At 43.2% G+C, this 18811-nt stretch overlaps 1 protein-coding gene across 2 annotated transcripts in view; it reads left to right on the forward strand.

Annotated features, from left to right (window-relative positions):
* ACVRL1 (activin A receptor like type 1) overlaps positions 1 to 18811 on the forward strand; it is a 113411-nt gene that overhangs the window by 43194 nt on the left and 51406 nt on the right. For both annotated transcript variants that reach the window (XM_040425468.1, XM_040425467.1), the window contains 5 exons: positions 4979 to 5212; positions 6960 to 7156; positions 9786 to 9879; positions 14820 to 14966; positions 16791 to 17066. In XM_040425468.1, coding sequence (XP_040281402.1) covers positions 4979 to 5212; positions 6960 to 7156; positions 9786 to 9879; positions 14820 to 14966; positions 16791 to 17066 — 948 coding nt within the window. The remainder of the gene's footprint in view (positions 1 to 4978; positions 5213 to 6959; positions 7157 to 9785; positions 9880 to 14819; positions 14967 to 16790; positions 17067 to 18811) is intronic.

Genomic DNA, 18811 nt, shown 5'->3' on the forward strand with positions numbered 1-18811 from the left:
GGCAACCTCTGAGTTAGTGTCTCGTCGGTTCTGGTGGCCTAAATGGCGCCAGGAGGTGTTGAATTTTGTGTCTGCATGTGCTACCTGTGCTCGTTCTAAGGTAGATCATACTCGTCCGGCAGGGCGTCTTTTACCTCTGGCCATCCCCAACAGGCCTTGGACGCACCTGTCAATGGATTTCATTACGGATCTACCAGTATCAGCAGGGAAGACTGTTATCCTTGTAGTTGTTGACAGATTCAGTAAAATGGTGCACTTTATTGCTCTTGCCGCATTGCCTAATGCTAACACACTGGCTCAGGTTTTTATTGACCACATCGTGAAGCTTCACGGGGTCCCTTCCGATATTGTTTCGGATCGTGGTACCCAATTTGTTTCTAAATTTTGGAAAGCTTTTTGTTCTCGTTTAGGGGTTCATCTCTCGTTTTCTTCATCTTTCCATCCACAGTCCAACGGTCAGACTTGAACAATAAACCTAGAGACATATTTGAGATGCTTTGTTTCCGAAAATCAGGAGGAATGGTCATCTTATTTACCGTTAGCCGAGTTTGCCATTAATAATCGTCGTCAAGAATCCACCGATAAGTCACCATTTTTTGGTGCGTATGGTTTCCATCCTCAATTTTGTACGTTTAGTGAGGGGGGGCCGTCTGGGATTCCCGAGGAGGAACGATTTGCGTCTTCACTTTCTTCAGTGTGGCAGAGTGTGCAAGAAAGTTTGAAGAGAATTGGTGGTAGATACAAACGTGCGGCTGATAGGAAGCGTTCTGAAGGTCCGGACCTTGGGGTGAATGACTGTGGTTGTCTACCAGAAATATCAAGTTGAAGGTTCCCTCGTGGAAATTAGGTCCGAGATTTATTGGTCCTTATAGGGTAATTAAGATCATTAACCCGGTGGCTTTTCGTCTGGAGCTACCTCAGACTCTAAGGATCCATAATGTCTACCACAGATCTCTGCTTAAGAGATATGTAGAACCTCCTGAACCATTGCCACTACCGCCTCCACCGGTGGTTGTTGATGGCAGTCTTGAGTTTCAGGTAGAAAAGATTGTTGATTTACGATATGTTCGCCGCTCTCTTCAGTACCTGGTGCACTAGAAAGGTTATGGTTCCGAAGAGAGAATGTGGGTTCCAGCATCAGAGATAAAAGCGGACAGACTCATTCAGGCTTTTCATAGCTCCCATCCGGAGAGGCCTGGTCTTGAGGGTCCAGGGGCCCCTCGTAGAAAGGGGGGTACTGTCACGACTGTGACTGATCCAGACAGGTCTGGGAGGAGAAGGTCGCAGCGACTTGCTACTCGCGATAGCTTGTGAGTTTGCTCCGTGGTTCAGGGTATGTCATCTGGGTTTTGCCTTGTGAACCTTTTTGTCCTGACTGGGAGTTTGTAGGCATCCTTCTCAGGTGAGTCCTGTCTGCCACTCCCAGCTACTATATTAGTTTCACTTTCACTTGCAGTCATTGCCAGATATAGTCCTTACTTCCAGTTCTATTCTGACCTTTGAAGGAGATCGTTTGATGGTGTTGCTGTGGAGCTCTTGTCCGGCGTGGACTGTCGTGATTGGGATCACCTTCTCTGCTCGTGACTGGATAAGTCTATCTCTGTTATAGTTTGTTTGTTGCTGTCTTCCCCTGCTGTTCTCCTAGACATGAGTGATGGTGACTAGTGCTCCCATCGGCCTTTCCCCACTCTAGGCTTTAGGGTGACTGAGGGTTTAGGCATCCTGCTCGCCGCACGGGTTCACACCCCGTCTAGGGTATCAGGGCAGACAGGTGCCAGCTTAGGGTTAGTCAGGGGTGGCCATTCTATTTCCCATCCGTAGATAAGGGTCCCCCTTCCCCTCCGTCTGGTGCGACACGACTGCTGCTGGGGTATCGGTCGTGACAGGATCCTAGTGCACCTTGGGAAGTTCTTTACCCCTGATCATGTCTACAGGTGGGTTTTTGTGGGTGGGAGATCTTTTGTCAATACAGATCTTTTGTTTTTACATTATATTTGGAGGGTTCAGTGGATGTCACCCTCTTTTGGATATTTAATTATTTGTGCGCTACTATTATCTAGGAGTGTGATTATGTTCTACTTCTTTCCTTCCCCTTCCCCCCTCGTCACCAACTAACTACACAGGTCAGCTCTCCAGGCATAACTCCCCCAGACTGACAGTCTGAGGTGTGCTTTATTTCCCCCGTAATGATCTCAGCAGGCCTCACCTGGGAGCACCTTGGACTAGGGGAAAAACATGTAATGGAGGGGTGTGGACTGGGAAATCCCACTACAAAACCCATCTCCCAGTCCAAAGAAATCCAGCCCGTATAAACTTAAACAGAGATCTCCAGCAAGCTATGCCTCACTGGAGCAAAACAACTCAGGATTTATGGTATCTCACACAGCTGAGGAATCCGGGTGAGACATACACTCCACCACTTTACTGTACACATTACCACTATATATATATATATATATATATATATATATATAGTAAGACAGTGACAGATCTCACACAGGTTAGAGGCAAGGAAGGGGTGGATAGTGCGGTCCACACCCCTATTCCACCAAAGGTGAGACCAGCTGGAGGTACTTAGGCTGGCATAAAGCACCTCCCAGGGTGTCAGTAAGGGGGGAGTGTGTAACCCGTGGACAGAGGCCTGGAGGCTCTGGGATTGTGGTCTCAGCCGGGCAAGGCTGAGGGGCCACGAGGCTGGGTGGTAGCCTGGAGTTGGGGGACGCAGCGATGCCTGGGAGGGTCGCAGGGCCATAGTCAGGCGGACTACTGACTTGAGACAGTGGGTGTACTGTGCTCTGTACAGTCAGGAGACTGTGGGACATTGGCTGGGAAAGCTGCATCGGTTCACAGGGTGTGAACTGTACCTAACAGGTGAGTCAGGGATGTTAATGTATTAGTTAGAGCCTGGACGGGCGAGTGTTTATTGTTTTGTTGTTCTGCTTTTGCTGGTGTGCCATAATAAATGCACTGTTTGGATCTTAAACCTGGTGTCCTGAAGCCGTATCTGTGAGGCTGATCCCCTGAAAGAAAGCTACCCCTCACAATATATATATATATACAATGTCGGACTGGTGTGCCTAGGGCCCACCAGTAAAATGTATTTATGGGGGCCCACCGTACGGATACAGTCAGATATTACCTGCTCATACAGCAGCAAGATGCTACCAGATGCTTGAATATGGGGGTCCCTGCAGCAACTTTGAGAAGGTAGGTCCTGGGGAGAAGATACTGGCTAGCTTTCCTCTATATCTAGAAGTCATCTCAGCTCTGATCGTGTCTATAATAATAAACTGGGGAGTTTTTTTTGTTTTTTTATATGAACATAGGCTGTTTTAGGTGCTATACATTGAATATACAGTACAGACCAAAAGTTTGGACACACCTTCTCATTCAAAGAGTTTTCTTTATTTTCATGACTATGAAAATTGTAGATTCACACTGAAGGCATCAAAACTATGAATTAACACATGTGGAATTATATACATAACAAACAAGTGTGAAACAACTGAAAATATGTCATATTCTAGGTTCTTCAAAGTAGCCACCTTTTGCTTTGATTACTGCTTTGCACACTTTTGGCATTCTCTTGATGAGCTTCAAGAGGTAGTCCCCTGTAATGGCTTTCACTTCACAGGTGTGCCCTGTCAGGTTTAATAAGTGGGATTTCTTGCTTTATAAATGGGGTTGGGACCATCAGTGGCGTTGAGGAGAAGTCAGGTGGATACACAGCTGATAGTCCTACTAGAATTTGTATTATGGCAAGAAAAAAGCAGCTAAGTAAAGAAAAACGAGTGGCCATCATTACTTTAAGAAATGAAGGTCAGTCAGTCAGCCGAAAAATTGGGAAAACTTTGAAAGTAAGGGCTATTTGACCATGAAGGAGAGTGATGGGGTGCTGCGCAGAGATGACCTGGCCTCCACAGTCACCGGACCTGAACCCAATCGAGATGGTTTGGGGGTAGCTGGACCGCAGAGTGAAGGCAAAAGGGCCAACAAGTGCTAAGCATCTCTGGGAACTCCTTCAAGACCATTTCAGGGGACTACCTCTTGAAGCTCATCAAGAGAATGCCAAGAGTGTGCAAAGCAGTAATCAAAGCAAAAGATGGCTACTTTGAAGAACCTAGAATATGACATATTTTCAGTTGTTTCACACTTGTTTGTTATGTATATAATTCAACATGTTTTAATTCATAGTTTTGATGCCTTCATAGTCATGAAAATAAAGAAAACTCTTTGAATGAGAAGGTGTGTCCAAACTTTTGGTCTGTACTGTATATATGTAGTGCAGTAAGTACTGTATTATGTGCCACTATTATGTGCCTGTATTATGTGCCAGGGGGTGGGAGACTAGGGGCCCACCTTGCTCAGGGGCCCACCGGGGGATTCCCCTGTACCCCTGTGGGCCAGTCCGAGCCTGTATATATATATATATATATATATATATATATACTGTATGTGTAAATTTTCAGTATCGCTGCCCCTGCACATTACAAAAAAATATAGAATCACAGTTATACTTTAAGGCACTCTCCATAAAGAGATTATATTCTCCAAATCCTGAAGTAGGCCTCTCATCCAGGTAAGCCAGTACTCTCTGCTCTGCACTGATGAGGGGCAATTACCCTGAAACAGCTGTCTGCAGATGAGACGCTGGCTTAATTATTGACCATTTCATGTCTCAAGGCCTTTCAAAAGGTTGAACACTGACTTATAGAATAGCTGCCTTACATCTGGTAGCATCAAAGGCAGAGCTTGTTAAGGGATCATTTGCATCCCTTTCTTCCCAGAATTCCAGAGGAGCGTGTATGGCCTATAAAACTTTTCAAGCTGTTAAAGGACCTCCCCACAAGGAGATATTGTATTCCCCAAATGATTGCATAAATGGAAATGGTTGCACGTGTAAAAATGCTAAATTATTGTGCAGAGAATTGTCTGCTTTGGCTGAGGTTAATCTGAAGGCGTATTCATTTCATTACAGACATCATCTATTACAACTGTACCTGTCAAGGGCCATACTGCTCAGAAACGACCTGTATTGGAAGGATATGCTTTGTGACAGAGGAGATACTGGAAGAATCTAGAGCTATCCAGAGAACCCGAGGCTGTTTTAATAACAGTATCAACGAGCAGTGCAATAGCAGGAGTGACAGTTCAGATGTCCATTGTTGTTTTTTAGATTTCTGTAATGAAAATGTCACCATCTTCAAACCTGGTAAAGTACCTATTATATTGCATGAAACTAAGACATCTTCGAAATTGATATTACAAGGACAGAGCCTCAGAGGGCAGGGGGTGTATTTCTGAGCTATTGAGAAATATTTGCAAATCATACATTATTGTCAGAAAGGGACCATCTCTATGTGTTTCTCCTAAAGGGGTTTTCTCACTTCAGCAAATGGCATTTATCATGTAGAGAAAGTTAATACAAGGCACTTACTAATGTATTGTGATTGTCCATTTCGCCTCCTTTGCTGGCTTGATTCATTTTTCCATCACATTATACACTTCTCCAGGGGTTACGGCCACCACTGCACCACTTATATGAGGTGGGCAGGATTGGAGCTGCTGCCCATGCATGCCTATGCACGCTCCCACGGTCCTGAACACCAGAGAAACCGGTGCCTTTTCCCTATTCTCTGCAAGCACGGCCACAGTTGCTGGATTGCAGCGTGGTCGTAACCTCTGGAAATGATATTGTATAATGTGATGGAAAAAGTAATCAAGCCAGCAAAGGAAGCAATATGGAGGATCACAATACATTAGTAAGTGCCTTGTATTAACTTACTCTACGTGATAAACGCCATTTGCTGAGGTAAGCAACCCCTTTTAAATGCCAAACAAAGAAATCTAGCAGCATGTCCATAAAATCTTCACCTATATTGGATCATATTAAAAGCATTACATTCAATGTGGTATATCATGGCCTCCGTGGTTTGTTCATCTATTATCACAGAACCAGCATACCTAAACCCAGAATAGACATTAAAAATGTAGTCTGCTCATTATTTAAAAAAATGCATATTTTATATCTTAAATAGTAAGGGATAAGGGTGTGGTTACGATTTCACTGTACATATATACATAGGGCCTTGAAATGTTGACCTAGAATAACAAGACGGTGGCACAGTACATGTAATACAGTCAGATGGCAGTAAAATACACATATAGAGAGTAGTACAGTACATAGTACAGGCAGCAAGCATTTTATATAGCACAGGTAAATAGCAGTACAGCTCATCTAGAACAGCTGTGGGGCAATACAATATATGTAGTACAAGTAGAGAGTGGTCAAGTGAATATAGCACAAGTAGAAAGCAGTACAATACATGTAGTACGGTAGTAAGCAGCCTAGTGCATGTAACACTCTACTAGACACTCTTTAAAATATGAGGTTGCTGCCATTGGAAAGTAAAACCTATGAACACAGTGAGCATGGCATGAGTATGGGGAAGCTGGGAGGGATAGTGTTTGGCCGTCAGCTATCTCTATTGAGTGAATATTAATAGGGAAACTAAAATGCCTAGGACAGCAATATAGCCCTGCCCACTCCCTGCTGTTATAGCGAACACTGGGAGAGGGGAGGCGTAGAGTAAAGCCAGAAGCAGCAGGACAGCCAGCTATGTACAGAGGTTACAGACACCACAACAACAAAATGGTAGGATTTTTTTTTAATAAAGGCTATTTAGAAAATTGCTTAGTTTTGGATGTAAAAGGCAATGAACATTAAAAAAATGTGCAAAGGTCTCCATATTTTTTAAAATCCACTGTGCTCAGATTGAAAACTCAACATCAGTCTGTTCCTTACTCTTTATAACAGGCAGGGGCATAGCTGTAGGGGGTGCAGAGGTTGCAGTTGCACCAGGCTCTTAGTTAATAGCTGTAAAACTAATTTTGTTCTCATTTTTTACAGCATCTGATGAGACGCACATAACTAACAATATGTTTCTTTTCCATAAAAGTTGAGGAACCCCCAGTGAAAAGCCTCCTCCTAGTGACTGTCCTCCCCATCGTTCTCTTTGTGATCTTTCTTATGCTTTTTGCATTCTTATTCTGGAAAATTAAGCAAAGCAGCCGGAAGGAGTCCTTGCCAAGACTCATTGACTTTGGCCATGCAGACATCATTAATGCATCAATACTTGGTGACAGCACTTTAGGGGTGAGTCATTTGAAGGATAGTAAAGATAATGCTATGTAGAAGTTTTTTTAATCTGACTTTCATTTTAATCATTCTGTGAGCAGTGTATCCAGTTTTTTTTTTATTATGAGTAGCCCCCATTAAACAGGGAAAAATACACTTTTTTTTTTCTAAGACAAGGAAATGAACCAAATCTACCATGAATTTTACCTGGTTTGTGGTTGGCTTTTTTTTCAAAATTTTACATGTGTTTTTTCATGCACTTGTCCAGTCCTAGAGAGAAGCCTATGAACCAATGCATGAAAAATGCCACTCCAAGAACATGATACATTTTGAAAAAATGGCAACAAAAATGCAACAGACACAAAAAACGCACTGCTCGTAGGGTATTTTTTGTGTCTGTTGCATTTTTGTTGCCATTTTTGACCATATTTTCCTATTGGTTTTAAGTTAGTGAGCTCCAAATTTTCAGCTTTTCTTGCCATTACAAATAATAAAAGGCTGGATGTTTGAAGCTACCACTAGAGGGTGCTAAGTATTTATGACTTAACACAACTACAATAGAACAGAATAGAAGCTGTATAAATCTCTATTCATTGAGCCCTCCCCCTAGTGGTTGCTGCATGAAAACTAATTGACTTTGTCAGGAAGCAGTAAAAGCATCTCAATGCCACTCGACCCCAGCTACCACCAACCCATAGCAGTTGCATTGTCTGCCTCTATGCAAGGTGCACCACAGCTTTGTGCACAATATACTGTATGGCATTGGATTACTGACCTTACAATATGACTCTGTTTCAAATGTACACAAAGTCATATGTTATATCTCAAAATTGTCATCTGTGTCTACACACAATAATAGGCAAGATCGGTCATTTACTTAAAGGGGCTGTCGCATGAAGACAATTTGTCCCCTAGCCATATGTGGATAAAAGTCAGTTCGTTAGGGATCCAATCTCTGGGGCTCACATCGATCATGAGGATAGATGCCCATGCTCCCCATTTGAATGGTGTGGTAAACATGCCTGCACGCTGCCACTCCATTCAGCTCTATTGGATTGCCAGAGATGGCCAAAAACAAGTGCTTGGCTATTTCCTGCAGCCCCATAAAGCTGAATGGAGTGGCAGAATGCATGTGTGTCTACCACTCCATTCAAATGGGGAGCATGGGCCCCCATCCTAGTGATCGGCATGGGTCCCCTTATCCCCTTGTCTTTATGATACAACCTCTTTAAGACAAAATACATTTATGGCTACTTTCACACTCGCGTTTTGGGCGGATCCGTCATGGACGCTGCAGGCAGCGTTTTGGTGTCCACCTCCAAAGCGGAATGGAGACGGAACGGAGGCAAACTGATGCATTCTGAGCAGATCCTTTTCCATTCAGAATGCATTAGGGCAAAACTGATCCGTTTTGGACCGCTTGTGAGAGCCCATGACGGATCTCACAAACGGAAAGACAAAACGCGAGTGTGAAAGTAGCTTATGTTGAAAGTAAAGATATGTCATAAAAGGACAATTACAATAGTGCCATGGATCCTGGATTAATGTGAATATTATTTTATAATGAAGACATAGGACACTGACAATAGGTAATAAAAGGTGATAGCGTTTAAGTCATTAAAGGGACCCTCCAGTCAGGCTGGAATTACACTTTGATGAAAATAGTAATAGGAAAGGAGTAAAATATTGATGACCTGATCTGATCGGTGGTGGTCCATCTCCTGACACCCATGCCAATCAGCTGTTTGAAGAGGCTGCAGTGCTGCCATTAGCACTGCTGCCTCTTCCTAGAACAGTGACGTCATGTACATTGGTTGCATACCAAGGATGGAGTGCCGGATGCATAGGCTAGGCGGACTGGCCATAGATCCTACAGAGAAATTTCCCAGTGGGCTGATGCCCAGGGGGCCATACAAGGCCTCCTCAGGACCATCAGCCAGATACATAAAGATCTGTTGCTCTCGGCATTATTTAATGTAGGAGCAACAGGCACTCATGTGCCTGGCCAGTGGCTGCAGGTGCCCTCCTGAATTCAACTATATTGCCATCCTCAGGAGAATGATACAGTTGCATACTGTGGTGTGGGCAGCAGTATTTTGTGCTACACTGATGTATTTGGATCCATTGGGGTGGTATTGTGTTGTGTTCTGCGATACAGTATTGCTAGCCTGCCTACTTCTGTGTCCCTGCCTACTTGTGTTGCCCCTTCTTCTGTCAGTTTGGAGCCACTTACAATATTGGGCCACCTTTAGGATTTCTTCCAGGGCTACTTTTAGTTTTTTTCCAGGGCCACTTTAAGTGCCCAGTCCCCCTTTATCCCTCAGACTATGCATCTTAGGCTGGGATCACATGTTAGCTCTGTTAGATTCCACCAAAAAGCCAGAAATGGCATACTACATTTTGTTCCTGTAAAATGTCAGATGCCATGACAGAAACCCAATGGAACCAACAATAGTCAATCAGTCACCACTGGTGTCCATCATGTGACGGATCTAACACTGCCATTATTTTCATTTTCCTGTTTCTATAATGAAACAGAAAAACTGAAGTACCAGTGCAAATATAATCCTAGACTAAATGGTCTTCTTGATGTCTATGATAATGCTGACTGTGCAAAGAATAATTAGATACGCCTTAATTTTGGCAGGATCTTTTAGACTGTACAACTGGTAGTGGCTCAGGACTTCCATTCCTGGTACAAAGAACTGTGGCTCGCCAAGTTACACTTGTGGAATGTGTAGGTAAGTGACATTAGTATTTACTATAAAACATACTGGAAATATTGGCAAAACTGATCACACGGGGGATAATATTGAAGAGGGTATTTCAGTTTGCACTCTATTTGCCAGTCATTTGTTTTTGCAACTGCAATCTGTTCTATATGTCTGATGTATGGGACATGTTTATGCACTGGAAAACTGCTTGGAATAACAATACTCCTGGTGGGCAAATCAGTCAGTATAATGTCAATACGCAGGTGCCGTGAAACCACCGCTATCTAGAGGTGGCTGTCCCAGTTTAATGTAGATGGCCCTCTTGACTCTCCTTTCACACCCTTTTTTTTATCTAATATGTGCCCATTGCTATACTAATGGCTATGTTACTTCTTTTGCCTCCATGTCTGGGTCACATAGTTTCTAAAGGTAGATTTAGATGGGCCGTTCAGTGAAGGAGACCGCTGCATTTACATGCAGTGATCTTCTACACTGTATGAGGATCGCTGTTGCGATCCCTCGTCCTCATACAGAGTCATGGCTTCTGAGCAGTAGATCGCTGTTTAGACCGCACCATCTGCTGCCCAGAAACCATGATTGGTGGTGGCACTTGGGCACCTCAGCCTCTGTTGGTGGTGGACCTGGCACCTCTGGCACGTTGGAGAGGCGTTCTGTTCACGGATGAGTCCCGGTTTTCACTGTTCATGGCAAATGGCAGACAGCATGTGTGGCATCGTGTGGGTGAGCGGTTTGCTGACGTCAACGTTGTGGATCGAGTGGCTCATGGTGGGATTATGGTATGGGCAGGCGTATGTTATGGACAACGAACACAGGTGCATTTTATTGATGGCATTTTTAATGCACAGAGATATTGTGACAAGATCCTGAGGCCCATTGTTGTGCCATTCATCCACGACCATCACCTCATGTTGCAGCATGATAATGCACGGCCCCATATTGCAAGGATCTGTACACAATTCCTGGAAGCTGAAAACATCCCAGTTCTTGCATGGCCAGCATACTCACCGGACGTGTCACCCATTGAGCATGTTTTGGATGCTCTGGATCGGCGTATACGACCGCGTGTTCCAGTTCCTGCCAATATTCTGCAACTTCGCACAGCTATTGAAGAGGAGTGGACCAACATTCCACAGGCCACAATCAACAACATGATTAACTCTATGCGACAGAGATGTGTTGAACTGCGTGAGGCAAATGGTGGCCACACCAGATACTGACTGGTTTTCTGACCCCCTTCCCCCAGTAAGGCAAAACTGTGCACATTTCCGAGTGGTCTTTGATTGTGCGCAGTCTAAGGCACACCTGTGCAATATTCATGCTGTCTAATCAGCACCTTGATATGCCACACATGTGAGGTGGGATGGATTATCTCGACAAAGGAGAAGTGTTTACACAGAATTGTGAACAATATTTGAGAGTAATGGGTCTTTTGTGTATGTAGAAAATGTTTCAGATCTTTGAGTTCAGCTCATGCAAAATGGGAGCAAAACCGAAAGTGTTGCGTTTATATTTTTGTTCAGTGTGTACAGTATATATATATATATATACAGTACAGACCAAAAGTTTGGACACACCTTCTCATTCAAAGAGTTTTCTTTACTTTCATGACTATGAAAATTGTAGATTCACATTGAAGGCATCAAAACTATGAATTAACACATGTGGAATTACAAACATAAAAAAAAAAGTGTGAAACAACTGAAAATATGCCATATTCTAGGTTCTTCAAAGTAGCCACCTTTTGCTTTGATTACTGCTTTGCACACTCTTGGCATTCTCTTGATGAGCTTCAAGAGGTAGTCCCCTGAAATGGTTTTCACTTCACAGGTGTGCCCTGTCAGGTTTAATAAGTGGGATTTCTTGCCTTATAAATGGGGTTGGGACCATCAGTTGCGTTGAGGAGAAGTCAGTGGATACACAGCTGATAGTCCTACTGAATAGACTGTTAGAATTTGTATTATGGCAAGAAAAAAGCAGCTAAGTAAAGAAAAACGAGTGGCCATCATTACTTTAAGAAATGAAGGTCAGTCAGTCAGCCGAAAAATTGGGAAAACTTTGAAAGTAAGGGCTATTTGACCATGAAGGAGAGTGATGGGGTGCTGCGCCAGATGACCTGGCCTCCACAGTCACCGGACCTGAACCCAATCGAGATGGTTTGGGGTGAGCTGGACCGCAGAGTGAAGGCAAAAGGGACAACAAGTGCTAAGCATCTCTGGGAACTCCTTCAAGACTGTTGGAAGACCATTTCAGGGGACTACCTCTTGAAGCTCATCAAGAGAATGCCAAGAGTGTGCAAAGCAGTAATCAAAGCAAAAGGTGGCTACTTTGAAGAACCTAGAATATGACATATTTTCAGTTGTTTCACACTTGTTTGTTATGTATATAATACCACATGTGTTAATTCATAGTTTTGATGCCTTCATAGTCATGAAAATAAAGAAAACTCTTTGAATGAGAAGGTGTGTCCAAACTTTTGGTCTGTACTGTATATATATATATATATATATATATATATATATATAGTGGGGTTTCGCTCTGGTAGATAGGGTAAGCGGGCGCAGTACAGAGGCAAAATACAAGTTCTTAACTCAAAACATCAGTGTTTATTCACACTTGAGGCAATTGCACAAAACAGCACGTAACTTTGCAGTGTTGGTGTTAATTCACACACAATGGAAAGTTCATATAACACAAGTCACCTTGCTGGCATTTCTGCCTCCAGTAGTCCACAGCAGGCTTTAGGGGGCCTGTTTCCCCAGTGTGCGACTCTCCGCCCTCCAGCACGGCACAAAGCCTCAGATACCAAAAACAGAGACGTCTCTGCTGAGCCCAGCTGCCTATTTAAGGACAGCCAGGTGCTGCCAAAACCCGGAACAGCACTTAAACTCCGGTCCGGTATTTGACCTCACCTGGCTGGAAATCAGCCCAGCCGCCCGCACATGCTGGGAGGAAAATACCTGCCTTGCCAGACACAACCCCTCACTGTGTCACAGTATATATATATATATCTCTTATATATAAAAATGAGTTTCTGTCTGGACGTCTGTCTGGATGTTCTTTATGCGCAACCAAACTACTGGACCGATCTTTACCTAATTTGGCACACAGGTACATCAGGTGTCCGGGAAGGTTTTAGACTGGGTCTCAGCTCTCTAGGACATACCGTTCCTGAGATATTCCTAAAAAATGACCTGCATTAGCCAATAGAAGCCAGCAAGCCTTTCACTTAAATCCGAACTACCATTTACACGTTCACATGTCCCTTATTAGCCAATAGAAGCTTGCATGTCCTACTCCAGGTTGCCATAACTGATCACAGGTTTTAGCAGTTCGCATGTCCTTAAATATTCAGTCAAATGATGTATGACTGCACAACTACACTGCTACATGCATGGGGGGCAGGGGCCACTATTAAACGGACGAGCGCTGTGGAGTTCACTGTTAAAGGGGCAGGCACTGTGGAGGTCACTGTTAAAGGGGCAGGCTCTGTGGGGGTTACTGTTAAAGGGGCGGGCACTGTGGAGGTCACTGTTAAAGGGGCGGGTACTGTGGAGGTCACTGTTAAAGGGGCGGGTACTGTAGAGGTCACTGTTAAAGGGGCAAGCACTATAAAAGGGATGAGCAATGTGGAGGTCACTGTTAAAGGGCCGGTCAATATTAAAGGGACAGGCATTGTGGAGGTCACTGTTAAATGGGCAGGCACTGTGGAGGTCACTGTTAAAGGGGCAGGCTCTGTGGGGGTTACTGTTAAAGGGGCGGGCACTGTGGAGGTCACTGTTAAAGGGGCGGGTACTGTAGAGGTCACTGTTAAAGGGGCAAGCACTATAAAAGGGATGAGCAATGTGGAGGTCACTGTTAAAGGGCCGGTCAATATTAAAGGGACAGGCATTGTGGAGGTCACTGTTAAATGGGCGGGCACTGTGGAGGTCACTGTTAAAGGGACGGCCACTGTGGAGGTCACTGTTAAAGGGACGGCCACTGTGGAGGTCAATGTTAAAGGGGCGGCCACTATGAAGGTCATTGTTAAAAGGGGAGCCACTGTGGAGGTCACTGTTAAAGGGGAGGGCACTGTGGAGGTCATTGTTAAAGGGGCGGGTACTGTAGAGGTCACTGATATGGGGGAAACTGTTATCTTTTTACGACATACGGAAAACATAAAATTAAATAGATGAAATATACCCGTGCGAAGCTGGGTCTTTCTGCTAGTACAGGGATGCTCAACCTGCGGCCCTCCAGCTGTTGTAAAACTACAACTCCCACCATGCCCTTCTGTAGGCTGATAGCTGTAGGCTGTCCATGAATTATGGGAGTTGTAGTTTTGCAACAGCTGGAGGGCCACAGGTTGAGCATGCCTGTGCTAGTTTCTATATATAATAGAAATTCACGCCAAATCCACAACAGCTGGGGCATGCTGAGGATTTAAAAATCTGGAATCAAATCATACCCCCAAATCTGCTTTTTTGTTTGCAGTGTGTGAATGTTTTTTTCCATTGTGCTTCAATTTTTTTTTTTAAATACCACCATTTGCAATGTAATAGGTAAAATCGGTGACAAATTTTACTACACATTTTATAATACCCTCTAATCTGTGCAAATTACTTTTTGCGCCAGCTGGGAAGGTTTTGTAAAACCCCATTCATGTGCATTAGGTTACATGCATATGACCGTATGTGTTTTGCAGTCCGCAAATTGCGGATCTGCAAAAAAAGCAGATGACGTCCGTATGGCATCCGTTTTTTTTGCGGATCTATTGTAACAATGCCTATCCTTGTCCATTGAAGTGAATGGGTCCGCACCCGAGCCGCAATAAATGCGGCTCGGATGCGGAACCAAACCACTTTTGTGTGCATGTAGCCTTATACTGTAATATGCTTTGTTGCAGATTTCCGTTGCAGAATCTAGCTCATGTGAGCATAAATCGATTGTTTTTGTTTTCCAATATTTAGGTAAGGGACGATATGGAGAAGTATGGAGAGGCCTGTGGCAGGGGGAAAACGTGGCTGTTAAGATTTTTTCTTCTCGCGATGAACAATCATGGTTCCGAGAGACAGAGATTTACAACACTGTTTTGCTACGTCATGAAAATATTTTGGGTAAGGTATTGTTAACTTGTATTCATAAGATTAGTTCAGTCTCCAGTTCCTGCAATATATTCTGCTCCATTATATAATCCTGGAACATTTTCTATAATCCATTTTGGTTAGCTTCTCATTAATTATACACACAGTGATAATGGATGGATAAAATTACTTTGAGGGCTGACATTCACTAGTATTGATAAAACCACACTCTTAAATGTAGACTGTAGTCTAGACTTGCCAAAGGACCATGGATTAGACCACAGGGAGTCTGATTTTTTTTTACATACTGTACATTTAGAGAGAAGGATCTCTGCGTGTAATTGGATTTAAAACTTTCTGTATTATTACTGTTATATCACATACCTCCCAACTTTTTGGACGATTAAAGAGGGACACTTGTGGTTTTTATTGTGTGAAAGATCCATTTTTCTATACACAGATCTATAAACTTCAATAGTATTCTCTAACGAAATGGCGCAAAAATAATCTGAATATGGAAATTTCTAAAATCCCAACTGCATCAAATAATGGAAAAATATACAAAATGGGCTCAAATATACAGAGAGGAATCAGACAAACACTTTCTGGATGAATATTGTGAATATAATATTGTAAATATATACCTCAGATCAAAAAGAGGGAGCAAAGAGGGACACTTGCGAGGCCTGATATCATGTACCTTAAACCCTATTCCCACCACAAAATTTCCCCAACAAGCCCCCAGCTCTGTGCACATTACATGTTTTTCCTTTACTTATCTGCATTCCATCCCGTAGTCTACCATGTGTTCTTCCAATCTAGGCTAGGGCTGGGAGTCATCTTCCATTACTTCTGGTGGCATTGTGTGAAGCCTCACTGTCCTGTTTTCTACCAGGCTTCACTTTGAATTGTTATCTGTGACCATGTCAGTTCACTACAGGCCTATTAGAAGACTAGACTGACATGCAGACAGGATGAAATTATTTGGAGCACAACAGGACATAACACAGGAAAATGACTGCCATCATATAACATGAATTATTGGCTCTTTTACATAAGGCGCATGTTGTTTTAGCACTTAACTTAGACGTTAATCCACAAGAACATTAATGTTAGGAACTACTGTCTATAACTAAATTTCAGCCTGCTCTTATCCACTTCAGGGTCAGATTGGCCCCCAAGAGTACCAGAGTGCCGATTTATCAAAACTAGTGCAAAGGAAAACTGGCTTAGTTGCCCATAGCAACCAATCAGATTCCACCTTTCATTTTTCAGAGCTCCTTTGGAAAATTAAAGGTGGAATCTGATTGGTTGTTGGGGGCAACAAAGCCAGTTTTCCTATACACCGCTTTTAATAAATCTCCCCGTTTGTCTAGTGGTCCACCACCTACTGGTTGGCTTACTTTGTGCCAAACGTTTAGCAGACAGCACATCTTAAGACATACCGCTTCCCACTAAACCACACACCAACAAAAGGGTCTAAAAATTTTATAAATGTGGTGCACGGCATCTCTGCCAGATCCTGACTCAATGTGATCCCGAATTTTGGGGCAATTTCATTATATTCTGTAATATTCCCAACTGTTACTTTATAATAATTTACACAACAAATATGATATTTAATGGTTGGACAACTATTTAATTACTCCTGTATACCTTAAAAGTGTCCAGTCTCTGACACTATTCCTCCAAATGATGTGCTCCACTAAGCATCCTGTCCATATCAATACAGTAACAGTCTGCCGTTATAGCTACTGAATAAGGTAGCTCTGAGGTAAATATGGCCAAGAAATCATTATGACAAGTGGTTTTATGACGCTGGATAACATGTTTAGCATCTACTTCTGCCTTTTCTAGGCTTTATTGCATCTGACATGACTTCTCGGAACTCCAGCACTCAGCTGTGGCTTATTACCCATTATCATGACAATGGATCTCTATATGACTATCTCCAGAGGACCACCGTTGATCCAGAAGGTTGCCTACAGTTTGCAGTATCTATTATTTGTGGATTGGTGCACCTTCATGTGGAAATATTCGGCACCCAAGGAAAACCTGCCATTGCACATAGAGACCTGAAGAGCAGAAACATCCTGGTGAAATCCAATGCAGAATGTTGCATTGCAGATCTAGGTATGGGCTAGCAGTAATATAGGGGTCCATAATCCCAGCGGGACTACTGGCACCTCATTATCTGGGTGAAATAGAGCCAGCTTACCCACTTCTTTCTGTTTCTTTCTTTGTTTTAGTGTTATTAAAGGGATTATCCACGTTCATTTTTTTTATTTTTTAAAGCGGATGCTAATAGAATAATATTACCAATCCAAACCCCCTGTGTTCCAGCGTAGCTGCTCTGTCTTCCCGCCGGGATTTGTTTTCCTGACTGCAGCAGCATGTATATACTGCTTGTGACTATAGCAGGCAATCACTGGCCACAATGGTCTTTTGCCATAGAGCAGTGGTCCTCAACTCCAGTCCTCAGGGCCCACCTACCAGTCAGGTTTTTAGGATTTCCTTAGTATTGGGCAGCTGATATAATTAGTGTCCATCCATCAGGATTTACCACAGGTATTCATTCTGTGGGATACTTCTAAATCCTGACCGGCAAGTGGGCCCTGAGGACTGGAGTTGGGGAACCCTGCCATAGAGCACTGAGGTCAGTGATTGGCAGGCAGCAGTCACATGATCGGACACGGGTATTCGTGGATGTCATATCTTCAGCTAAAACATTATGTGATGGCTGCAGTGTCAGAGAGGATAGTTGCAGTGGCATTAGAACAGAGGGGGTATTCTTTTAGTATCCATGCCTTTATTTTTTTACTATCACACGGACACCCCCTTTAAGTTAAAATTACAATTATAGTATCTGTTTTGGAAATTTTTTCTGCTATGTTTAACTCTAAAGCATTGGCACATGTTAGAGAAAAGAGCTTTGACACTGGTCGCGGCCAGGATTATCTATAAGGCTCTGGAATTGTTTGTTTGGTGATTCCTCTTGACTTCTTCTATCCAGGTCGCCATGATTGACAGTTCTCTTCCTTTGTGTACAGGCCGAAATGTGTCAAACATAGTGGGGTAGATTTATCAATATGGTGTAAAGGAAAATTGGTTTAGTTGCCCATAACAACCAATCAGATTCCACCTTTCATTTTCTAAAAAACCTCTGAAAAATGAAAGGTGGAACCTGATTGGTTGCTATAGGCAACTAAGCCAGTTCTGCTTTAAATCAGTTTTGATAAATCTCCCCCAGTGAGTTTGCAAGAAGCTGCCTATTTGACCTCCTGTGGACAGCACGTGCACCAATTGATTTTAATGTGTTTGTTCACACATCAGTATTTTTTTTTACTGACTGTGTTTCAGTGAAAGAATCACAGAGACATGCACCACTGCTTTGGTCCATGATGGCATCCATGTTTGATCTGTTTTTCACTGAAGACTGAAAGGAGATGCTCTGGATATTAAAAGGATTTTTTTTTTTTTACTGATGATCTATCCTCTGGATAGGTCATCAGTATCTGATTGGCCTTCTCTTTGCTTTTCCCAAGGCAGTGACGACACGTTCATCGATCACATGTTTTTACTGGCCTAGGAAAAGGCACTGGTGCTGAACTGCAATAACAAGCGCAGCAACTATACAATGTACGGCGCTAAAACAGCTGATCCGCAGGGTTCCCAGATGTCGGTCCCCACTGATCAGGTACTGATGACCTATCCAGAGGATAGGTCATCAGTAAAAAAACAATCTTGGAAAACACTTTAAATTTTCATCTGAGCAGTGTTTGTGGAATACGGATGACACACGGAGGGCAAAAAACAGACACACGAATCCTTCACGGCTGAAACACGGACTGAATTTTTTTTTTCACAAATGGACACGG

Source organism: Bufo bufo, chromosome 3 (assembly GCF_905171765.1).
Source record: "Bufo bufo chromosome 3, aBufBuf1.1, whole genome shotgun sequence".
Taxonomy (NCBI): Eukaryota; Metazoa; Chordata; class Amphibia; order Anura; family Bufonidae; genus Bufo; species Bufo bufo.